The sequence below is a fragment of the Emys orbicularis genome, chromosome 11, assembly GCF_028017835.1.
Source record: "Emys orbicularis isolate rEmyOrb1 chromosome 11, rEmyOrb1.hap1, whole genome shotgun sequence".
NCBI classification, from domain to species: domain Eukaryota; kingdom Metazoa; phylum Chordata; order Testudines; family Emydidae; genus Emys; species Emys orbicularis.
Genome location: NC_088693.1, coordinates 68,929,785 through 68,941,491, shown reverse-complemented (window position 1 = coordinate 68,941,491; position 11,707 = coordinate 68,929,785). Strand labels below are relative to the sequence as shown.

The 11,707-nt window shown below is 45.7% G+C and overlaps 1 protein-coding gene across 1 annotated transcript in view; it reads left to right on the top strand.

Moving 5' to 3' along the window:
• Window positions 1-11,451: 11,451 nt before the first annotated feature.
• RAMP1 (receptor activity modifying protein 1) overlaps window positions 11,452-11,707 on the top strand; it is a 72,572-nt gene continuing 72,316 nt past the window's right edge. Inside the window, exon 1 of the mRNA XM_065413008.1 lies at window positions 11,452-11,529. Coding sequence (XP_065269080.1) covers window positions 11,452-11,529 — 78 coding nt within the window. The remainder of the gene's footprint in view (window positions 11,530-11,707) is intronic.

Below are 11,707 nucleotides of genomic sequence, written 5' to 3'. Positions count from 1 at the left end.
GACGGACGCACTGTGGCAATGGAGCATGTATGGGGGAGAGGAGGACAAGGGGACCAGAGGGCTGGGAAGCATGTGGAGGGAAATGGGAAGGCCGAATGGAACAGATGAAATGAAGAGCAAAACACTTATCACATTAGCCAGCTAAAGAGACCTTGCATTCTTTCCCGACATCACTTCCCCAGCTGAGCAGTTGCCACTGCCACTGATGTTTTACAATCAATGAATGGAAGGGGAAGTGTCCACCAGACAGCTGCGACCCCCTGCCCTAAAGCGAATCAGTGAGGGTCTCAATAGCAAAAGTAGTATTTATTTTTCCAAATTATTATAATGGTTTGCTGTCAAGGCTGGCTTCTCACGGGTATGTGTGTGTGACTTGCTTGCCCTCTTCTTGTAATCGTCAATACTCTAAGCCCTTTAGTATGTTCTACGTGATTACATCAATCCAGGACAATCAAGGCAGCCTGAAACGACTGGAAAGCTTTGTCAGCAATCAGACTCTAAACATAAACTGTCAGGATGTACAGCACTGAACAGAAAACGAGGGCTCTTACAGTACCTCTCTTAATCTGCGATCAGTATTTCTCGCTGCAGCGGGAGAGGTATCCAATAAAAAATCACATACATCCTGATTTTGAGAAGGGCAGCCCAAATATATAAAGTTGTACATATCTCTAGACATGTCCTCTTTAAGCTGCTGGGGCAAATGCATCGTGCAGGTGATATGTTTGCCTGCTTCCAGGAGTCTAATCTCAACCAACATCGCATACCAGACTTTCTGTCCTGAATCTGTTCTGACTGCCACCCGTTGTATGGTATGAGGTTGGGAGATGAACAAAGCTTTGAAAATGCAGTTGCAGGGGAAAATACAAGGATTCTACCTGGACTAGCTTACTGTGTAAGCCCCGCGTATCACACGATGGTTAAGGAACCTAAATAATACTAGCCTAAGTGAGTGAAGTGATGTGCAAGATCCCGTTCTCCCAACAAGGGCAGTAGGATGGCAAAAAAAAAAGGTCTTAAAACAAGCACATGCCGTTTCCTGGTGGCCAGTGTGAGCAGCACAGACACAGGAGGATCTCGGATTGAACTAGATAAGTGACTCCGTACCAGATGGGAAAAGGAGATGCTGTTGTAAGCACCTGAGTTTGCAGTTCCACCCTGAGGAGCCTAGCCTGTGGAGATAAGGTTTAGCTGGTTCATAATGCACACAGTGGCCAAGGGCAAAGAGAAGTTCAGAATCCAGGTAGCTAAACTTTCCTCTGGTTTGGGGGAACCAAACTGGGAATGCTCGCCTGGCTCGAGGCTGCATCTCTGTGGCTGAGAGTGGTTTCCGAGTGCGTACAGTCTAGGGTGACCAGATAGCAAGTGTGAAAAATCGGGACGGGGGTGGGGATAATTGGCGACTATATAAGAAAAAGCCCCAAATATCAGGACTGTCCCTATAAAATCGGGACATCTGGTCACTGTAGTACAGTCATTTGGAAAGCTTAACACGGGAAAGGAAGCCAGCGGGGTTTCTTTGGGGCGACAGAGAACAACAGGTATTTATTCTTGATTTGTAGAGAGATCCCCGACGTTGATTATACTCTGGCTTGATAGAGAACGACTTGCTAGGGCAACCAGCACCACGTCGACAGGGATGTTTGCTTAGAGCTTGATCCAGTGCAAGTTGAAGTCAATGAAAAGGCTCAGTGGGCTGTGTCTCAGGCCCTTAACTGAGATGGACGGCTGGGGACTGTTTCCTGTGTGGCTGAGAGGTGCACCAGGAAGTAGATTCACAGCTCATCACCCAGTTAAAGGAGGGCAAGACACGAAAATCCCCAGTGCTGCTGATCGGGCCTTTTCTATATGGGAAGGTTGCACAGGTTTAACCAAAGGTCTAAATTTACATCCATTTAGTTAAACTGGTGACAGCCCCTGGGCAGCGCTCTTATTGCGGTTTAAGAATGGCTTTTTTGGTTTGTTCTAGTTGACTTAGGTACACGCTTAAGCTAAACCACAGTCAGCCTCTTGGGTACTGAAATAAGTGTGTCTACACAGGGACTTGCAGCAGTTTAACTAAATCAATTTAAAACCAGTTTTAAATTAAACCACTGAAACTTTCTTGTGTAGACAAGGTTTGAGTGCTGCTTGAGCCAATGGTATAGCGCATATGCTTGGCTCTAACTTCTGCTTTGGTTCTTTCTGCAGACTGCGTTTCTGGTAGCCAAGAGAATCTGAGTCCTATACGCAGTTGACTCACCATGTAAATTCACCTTCAACAATGGCAGAGATGTTTCAGATCTCCCAGAGTCAGCCAAGGAGAGACAGAGCAGAGTAGGGTCTCCATTCCAAGCCAACATGGCATGGGAGGCTCTGTGAGATTCAAGCTGTCTTCCTCGCCTTGTTTTGAAAGGGACCAGTCCTTTCAGTCCTCCGATGAGAAACAAAGTGCAAAGGGATGTGATGACTTCAAGCCAACGAATGGCTGTTTATCAAGGTGGAAATTAAAGGGAGAGAGCACCTGATCCAGTGCCCAGAGAAGTTGGTGAACAGATTCCTATTGGATCAGGTCCATAGTGAGAAGCAGGATGTTGATTTAATGCCACCCATACCTGGCTAGCTGCTATACGGACCTGCTGCTTGTCGGTTACGTGCCGGATAGCATTGTTCATGGGCCCAGGCTGAAGGACACACATTTCTCTGCTGGAAAAAAGTAATGGTCTACATGCGCTATGCTCTGCAACTCAGTCAGGGACCGAGAAAAAAGAGCTGCCGTTTCTGAGAGCCGGTCCTGGACCGAAGCCTCACTCTTGAACCACCTGGAAATTTGGGGTGCAGGTCCCAAATCTGAATGTAGACATGAATTTTGCAAAGGTGCTTCCATCTTTCTAATGGGCCAAACCGAAGCTGGCTCTAGACACCCCCAAATTATTGAGCGGTTTAAAAATCTGGCTTTGTATTTTGTGGCATAAGCTCATCTCTGCTTTTCATGGCAAAAAATCAGCTGTGCCTGTTGTTCTGCCCTGAGATATCTGACCGTCCCCCCGGGTAGCACGCTAAGGGCCTGAATTTCATACATGGAGCACCCACCCACTAATCTCATTGGACACCGTGGGAGTTACAGCTGTTGAGCACCTTTGAAATTCAGACTTTATCTTTCTGGAAGAGCTGCAGGTTTGGGGCAGTCACCTTGATGTGCTCCGAGCAAGGAAACCTGATTTGTGGACTCCTCCCACAAAGCTTAAGCCAAAGCTGTGCAGCTTTGATCTTGCTTTGGTTCCTAGCAAACACAGCCAGTGTCATTCAGCCCGGCAGTGACCTGCTGCCAAAGGGCTCCTGCAACCATTTCACCTTTGCTTGTCGCACGTTTCGTCATGACCGCAAGCTATGGGGAGCCATCGCCCTGGCAAAGCACCTCGTATTGGCCTCAACTCAGCAAAGCACTTAAACACAGCTGTCATGGAGTCCCTGGGCGATGCTCTGGAACTGCTCCTTACAAAGCCAGTCAGGACTCTGGTGAAGCCTCCTCTCTGTGAGCAGACTGTCTTCAGGGCAAGAGGCTCACATGGCTTCCACCTTCCTGGGTCTGACCTTGGAGCATTCAGCATATGCCCCTCCGTGCGCTTCTCACAGCGAGTCCGCCCAGACGGGGTCCTGGGGTGCAGGGCCCTCTGGCTTCCCCAACTTCGCAGTCAGACGTGACTCTTAGCCAGCCAGTAAAACAGAGGTTTATTAGATGACAGGAACACAGTCTAAAACAGAGCTTGTGGGTACAGAGAACAGGACCCCTCAGCCGGGTCCATTTTAGGGGGCAGTGAGCCAGACACCAACATCTGCACTTCAGTCCTCATCCCCAGCTAGCTCCAAACTAACTCACTCACCCTCCAACCCCTCCTCCTCTGGGCTTTGTTCCTTTCCCAGGCCAGGAGGTCACCTGATCTCTTTGTTCTCCAACACCTTTAGCTGTCTCCTTACAGGGGGGAAGGGCCCCGGCCATTAGTTGCCAGGGGATAGTGTGTCAGCCATTTATGTGCACTGGCCCTTTGCTCTGCAACAATCTCACCCCCTAGAGACTTAAGAAATGCATAGGGGAAACTGAGGCACCCACACAGTATTCAGAGGAAACATTTAAGAACAGTCCCACTTTGTCACATCAGACTTCATTTTTTACTTCAGTGGGGCTTAAGCACCTGCTTAGGCATTGTGCTGAATAGGGGCTATGAAGCGGCACGTGGCTGGAAAGTTGCCCTTTGTTCCTGACTGCTGTTTCGTAATGTCGACAGTGCAGCGCAGTGTTCAACTGGTGTAATTTGAAAAGGGGGCTGGGGATGAATTTCATGTAAACGTTTTTAAATCAAGACTGGATGTCTTGCCAAAAGAGATGCTCTAACTCACTCAGAGGGTACAGGCTTGATTCAGGAATCACTCAGCGAGGTTTTACAGCCCATGTTATGCAGGAGGTCAGGCAAGATCCTACCAGGTCCTTCTGGCTTTAAAATCTATGAACACTTACAATAATTCTGAGCTTGGTTAAATCCTCATTTGGTTTTCCTGGACGAATGACTACCGCTTCCCGTAATTCCTTTGTTTTCTGCTCGTCCTACTTATCTTTATTCTTGTTCTCCCCCCTATCCTCAATCGTGTAGGAGCCCTACCTGAAGATCAGGGCCATTGGATCAGATAAAACAAAAGGATTATAAAGCTAAGTTCCCCGTATTAATCAGTAGTGAAATAGGATGGATAACACTATTTCGTCTCAGATGTCTCTCTGACAAAGAAAGTGATGCAGAGGATCTGCACTTGATGATGTGGGGAAACTGAACAAAATCTGGTGGTTTGACACATGGGGCCCACGGGTTAAAAGATCAGAAACAAAGGGTAGGAATAAACAGTCAGTTTTCAGAATGGAGAGAGGTAAATAGTGGTGTACCCAGGGGTCTGTACTGGGACCAGTCGTATTCAACAGATTAATAAATGATCTGGAAAAAGGTGTAAACAGTGAGGTGGCAAAATTTGCAGATGATACAAAACTACTTAAGGTAGTTAAGTCCCAAGCAGACTGCAAAGAGCTACAAAAGGAGCTCCCAAAACCGGGTGACTGGGCAACAAAATGGCAGATGACATTCAATGTTGATAAATGCAAAGCAATGCCCATTGGAAAACATAATTCCAACTATTCATATACAATGATGGGGTCTAAATTAGCTGTTACCACTCAAGCAAGAGATTTTTGAAAATGCCTGGTGCTTGCATTACTTGCTAATCTGCAGAAGCAGCAGGACAAATCCATCTTTAAAATAATCATTATATTTAGTAATAAATGCATCAGTATGTTAGGGTTACCAAAACAAGCTCCAGCAATAAGCATGTGGGATTTAGCAATAGTTGAGAATTACAACCTAGCTGCAGCTAAAGTCAGATCCTTGGCGAGAGGGAGGAAGATGGTCTAGAATAGACCATATTCTAAAGACCATATAATAAAATCTGCTAGCCTGGTCAATGTGTCTGCAAAGCCCTCAGAGATCCTGAGATGCAGGGCACTGCAGGAGTACAAAGTTGTTATTAGTCACAAGCTTGAGAGTGAAATGGGGGAGGATTTTTTTTCTCAGAAGTGCATTATTATTTCTTCTGCTTCCAACAGCTGAATTCTTTGCACTGTGAATTGATTTGCTTCTAATTATATTTTTAAAAAACCTCTTAGCCAAAAATGTGGGCTCTCTCCCCTGTTGAATACAATATGTGTATTCTTGTAGACACCTGCATACAAGGTGCAGCTGCCCCCTGCTGATTTCGTTTCTGGCTCTCACTCTTTCACCACTCCGCTGCTTGCTGACTTTCCCTCCTCCTTTTTTTTTAAAGTTTCTATCATTCTTCCTTTTCCCCAAAGCACAGTTGGCTTTAGAGTGTACACCCTTGGGAAAACCACCAGGTGGCCACTCCCATCAGTCTGCAGTAATCCATGCAAATCCGTCATGAAATATTTCGTTGTCCCTAATGATTTGTCTGTCCGCTTTGGCGCAGTTTACCTTTCTCTCTGGCTTTTCCTATGACAGACATTTATGGTTTTCTTTGGTTACTGCTGATCTCTTTTCCTTGGCCTCATGGTCTATGTTTAGTTTACGTCTACTTCCTTTCTAATCTTGTTCTATTGCTCTCATGATACCCTTCCTTCATTTTTAAGTTGATTTCTCTTCCTTAATGTCTTGCATGTCTCTCACTTGTATTTTTGCTTCTTTCCGATTCCTCCTTCAGTTTGGTTGCTTGTCTCACTATTTTTTTTAACTTCCTTGTTCTGCTCCTCTTCTCACAGTACTGTGCTCTGCTCTTCTCTATCTCACTACTTTTCTTCCCATCTTGTTTCTTTTCTCTTTCCCTTCTCTTCCATCTAGCCTAGAGCTGTGTTTGTGTTTGTGTTTGTTTGTTTGTTCTTTTTGTACTGCTGGTTGGCTACATTGGAAATGCTGCAGGGGTTGAGGGTAAGATACTAAGTTGACAATTGTGATGCTGCCTTTCTTGATGGAAAGGCCAAATCCATGTTTGCTACCAAATCCTTGCTCTTGGTTGGCAAAGCTGGAGTGGAGTTTCCTTACACATTGCTATGGTAAGATGATTTCACAGTTAAGCAGCCGCTTCGTGGTTGCACATAGTAAATATATTCTTCTGCTTCGTGAAAGTGAACAAGAAGTTGTTTGAATGCTCCCAGCCCAGCAGCGGTGTGAATGGCTGCCCTGTTTGCACCAAATTGACAGCCCCAGGGGCTGTTTTGATTTGAAAATGGATGGTTCACCCGCAGCTGCTGGGAGTGAACACGGAGCAGTGCAGTGCCTTGCCTGGCGGGGCTGGAGGAGTTAGTGTACTTAGACGTGCAGTTCCAAACTGTGACAGAATTCTATTCTGCGCAGCCCCCCTGAAAATGGCGCTGCACTTCCCATGATGTGCCTCTCCCCATTCAGGCTGAGGAATGGAGATCTCAGCAGAATGTCTCTCACAGAGAAGCCACAGCACCCCAGTGAAGATTTAAAAAGGTCAGCAACAGGTGTCTAAAGCTATGCTGACCTGGCTTACCTGTGACTGTGCATTTTCTTCTTCTTCAGTGGGGTTAATCCTGCTTTTCTCATGCCTAAACTCCCGGCCTTTCCCTCCACTGAATTGTATCTCTCTACATCCTTCTTCCTCTTTGTTTGGTCACCCAGCACCTCTGGCTACATCCTCAGTCCCGGTGTGCACTGTATTACAGTTCTCTGCATCTTTCCTTCTGTCTGATGCTACATTCCACAGACCTGCGTCAATTTATGCTAGCTATCTGCCACTGAATAACCGATATCTGTGGGCTGATTTCATGTGCCTGTGCCGTCTGGGCTGGAACACTGTTGGAACGGTTAGACGCAGCAGTTGACAAGTTCTTCCACAGCTCAGATCAAGCTGGGTGGTTTTGAGGGAAAGAAATTTGTTATCAATTAGTAAATCATTTCTGAGCATGCTCAGTGTCAAGGTGTCTGGAGTTGCTCACAACTGGGAGTACCAAGCTCAGGGCAGACCGTGAAGAAGGAGGGCACAAACCCCAAACTGGTTGTGTGTTCTATACTTAGATTTCACTCACCAACCAACCATTAAGTGTGAACTCCTCAAGCACTAGAAGAGCCTTACCATGGAGCGCAGACAGTCCCCCCTTGGTCACTCTGGTCTATCTAGCCACCCAGACAAGCTTGTCTTTGTGGTAGATGGTCCCTTACACCAAAGATCACAGCAATATTGAGGTTACTCCCAGTCTCAAAGGACCAGTCACTTACCCCAGGTCAGCTGCACTCAAGATCTCGCACTAAAGATAATGCTTGTAGCCAATCTTATAATAAGATCTAAAAATTTATTAACTAAGAACAGAAATGAGTTATTTTCAAGATTAATGCGAGTAAACATATATATACACGCGCACACACACACAAATGAGTTACGCGCTATATGTCCTTTAGAGCTAAGCTAGGCCGAGCACTTGGAGACTCTTGCTTATGCTTAGAAATCTTTGCCCCGCAGAGTTCAAGCATCATAGAGATACAATTCTTTCTTATCAGGGATTTTATTCCCTCCCCCAAAGTTCAAGAGGATGGGATAAGTCCACCTGCTTGTCCCCTCTTCATGAGTGTGGAGGAAGTGCAGGACATGACCTGTCTTGTGGAAAACTAGTATTTCACCCTTGGCAATGCTTCTCTTATGACTGGGGGGGGCTTGCAGTTTCAGAGCAAACACTTAAATATGACCTTATGACATCGGATCCAGATATTGTAAGTAGGGACCTACCAAATTCACGGCCATGAAAAATGTGTCACAGACTGCACAATCTGGTCTCCCCCCATGAAATCTGGTCTTTTGTGTGCTTTTACCCTATACTATACAGATGTCACGGGGGAGACCAGCGTTCTCAAATTGCAACCCCCCCCCCCATAATAGCCTTGCAACCCCCCGACTCCCTTTTGGGTTGGGACCTCTACAATTACAACACCGTGACATTTCATGTTTAAATAGCTGAAATCATTTACATTTACAATTTTTAAAATCCTATGACGGTGAAATTGACCAAAATGGACCCTGAATTTAGTAGGGCCCTAATTATAAGTGAGATTAATGCAGGCAGCAACTCAAAAGCATTTCATAAAGTCTAAACACTAGACACATTTTTATAAACCTAATAAATACCTATTTTAACTATACTAACACACGGGTGAGCCAGACTGGTTTCCAGCTATGCATCTGTCAGTGATCAATGTGGCCTAGGGCCTTGGCATGAGCTGGCATCTGATCTGCCAGCATCGCGCTCAGATGGCCTGTATTAAGTTTTTTCACAGAGTCTGAGCCCTCTCCCCTGTGTAATATTACTACACATTTTCTCGTCCCAACCTCCCAGGCCTGGTCTGTGCACTGTTATACTGATTTAATTAAAGGGATGATTTTTATACCGATTTAGTTACACCAGTACAGCTGTGTGTGTGGACAATCTCTTGAATCTATTTAAGCCTGGCTTCTATCAGTTTAGCTTGCACCAAGCAGCATCCCCTCTCACCTCTCCACCCCCCAAAAAAGGCTTTTTTAATGTCAGGGACAGGAGACAACTGTACATAGATCTTGCAATTTTCAGGTCTCACTCTGCAATTTTTGCCACTTACTCTGCCCTTGCTAAATTTGCATTTTTAACCACATGCTTAGTCTCTATCCTTTTTTCTATTGGAAAAATACCAGCACCAGTGTTCGGAGACATACTACGGCCCCTCTTCCAGGCCAGACAGCAGCAGAAGCAAAGGCAGGAACTCCCAATGTGCTTATCCACCCACCTCGGAAGCTATGACCTTTGCCCTCTCCTTCACCCCATTCATCTCACTGAAGTATGAAACTTTATTGATGCTGGTTAAGGGTCCTGACCTAGTGCCTGAGTGAGAGCTACAGGATTAGATCCTATCTCTTCTCCCCCCCCCTCCCCCTTTTTAAACAGAAAACAGGACATTTAAAAGCGTCATACGTTTGTTAAAGGTGACCTGCAGAGGAGGAAAGAATAGTTCGTCTTCCTTTTTGTCCTTGGTTATTTATGATTTATACATAAGACATTATTTTTAATAAACAACTAAATCAGTAAAAAGAACAGGAGTACTTGTGGCACCTTAGAGACTAACAAATTTATTTGAGCATAAGCTTTCGTGGGCTACAGCCCACTTCATCGGATGCATCCGCTGTAGCCCACGAAAGCTTATGCTCAAATAAATTGGTTAGTCTCTAAGGTGCCACAAGTACTCCTGTTCTTTTTGCAGATACAGACTAACACGGCTGCTACTCTGAAACTAAATCAATGGTTTTAAACCTGAATCACAAACTTCTCTGAGGTCTTCAGCAAAACAAGGGAAGGACCAGACTTTGGTCACCAATGACTGTAACTGGGGCAAATCTAGAGAAGGCCTAAGATATAATAAAGCAGACTCATTTGGAAATTCTAGTGTCCCAGTCAAATCAGGTGAATACAGTTTCCATCTACTCCATGGCAGGAGTTGTATCCTCCCGTTGCGGTTAAGGTTCCCATTGTGATTCTCTGGAACACCAAGCTGGCAACTTAACCGAGCCTGGTTTCATCGTTCGCACATGTGTTCTCCACCACGTACTGAAGAATTGGACATAAGCATCCCATTGCTAGGACAACACTCTCCCCTTAAGCTTAAGCTTTTGCTGAAACTGTTCCTAAAACTGTACGGACTTAAGAATTTGGTCCAGATCTTTTGAATAATATAAAAAAGATTGGGTCTTGTTACTGATGTTCATAAATAAAACCCTAGAGACTGTGGTGTGTTGCTGTAGGGTTGCTGGTTTGGGCTGAGTCATTGTAGTGCTGGGTTCCAGGTGGTCAGTGCTCGTTTGTCCTGGAAATAAAGCCTTTGTTCTGGACTTTGCAATTATGTATAGGAGGACATGATCAGATCTGATATCTGCAAACCTTAACCCTGGTAAGTTTACTCTCAGTTAGCTGACCTGGACGTAACTTGCCCGATCTGCACTGACTGGAAGTCATGATTTGCATCATGTCATTTCACTCCGTTCACAATCGTGTTCAATTTTATAAATAAATATATGGAGATATACTTATCTCATAGAGCTGGAAGGGACCCCGAAAGGTCATCAAGTGCAGCCCCCGGCCTTCACTAGCAGGACCAAGTACTGATTTTGCCCTAGATCCCTCAGTGGCCCCCTCAAGGATTGAGCTCACAACCCTGGGTTTAGCAGGCCAGTGCTTAAACCACTGAGCTATCTCCTACAGCTAGCCTGTAGCATAGGCCAGGCCCCCGGGTGTATCAGCACACCACGTTCAACTCACCCTCCCATCATGTGCCGACTAACAAAGGGTGACCTGTTTTGGAAGCTAGAACCAAGCCTCTCTGGCTCCTGCCACAAACCATGAGCCTGGTGTCTCCATCCAAATACTGAGCCAGGCTCCCCCGCCATAAATGTCATGGAAAAGCAACACGTTCACGTTGATTCAAGGGACTACTCTTTATGCAGCATCCGAGTGATGTATGGAACTCCCTACTGCGTGCTATTCTGTAGGCAAACAGCTTGGTAAGGTTCTAAACAAGATGAGACATACTGGTGTGAATTATTCTGCCATCTGCTGCCGTTATTATGAAGTAGATAGGATAAGAATTGCAAGGGCTATCAATCCTCATGTGTGAGTGCATAAATTCATCCCTGGATGGACTCAGGAAGAAACTTAACCACTGTAGTATAAGATTGCACTATTGGATGCTTCGTGGGAGATATTTAGACCTTTCTTTGAATAGCCCAGTGCTAGAAAAAGACTTTTGGACTAGATAAAATGTACTGGTCTCTTTCTATGTCAACTTCTATGTTCTTCCCATATTCTTCCGAGGCCTTGGGAGCTGTTTCTATATCTGGGCTCCCATGTGGGACCACATGGCCGCTTCTGTGTCCAGCTCGAGCATGCACATATACGTGGAATCCTGTCGTCCAGATTCTGGCTCCTCCTCTGGAACTGTCGTGCTTGGAGAGGAGAGTCGAGTACAGTCCGCGGCAGAGCAGCATTTGCCATTCTTTTCTAATGAGGATTGCGTGGGAGGTTGGAGGGGCCATTTCTGAGGCTGCAGCTTTGTGCAGGGGATCTGGTATGGAAGGATTCTACTGAGAACATGGATGCTAATGATACTCCAGTTACATGGACGCAGAGCTGAGGGGAGGC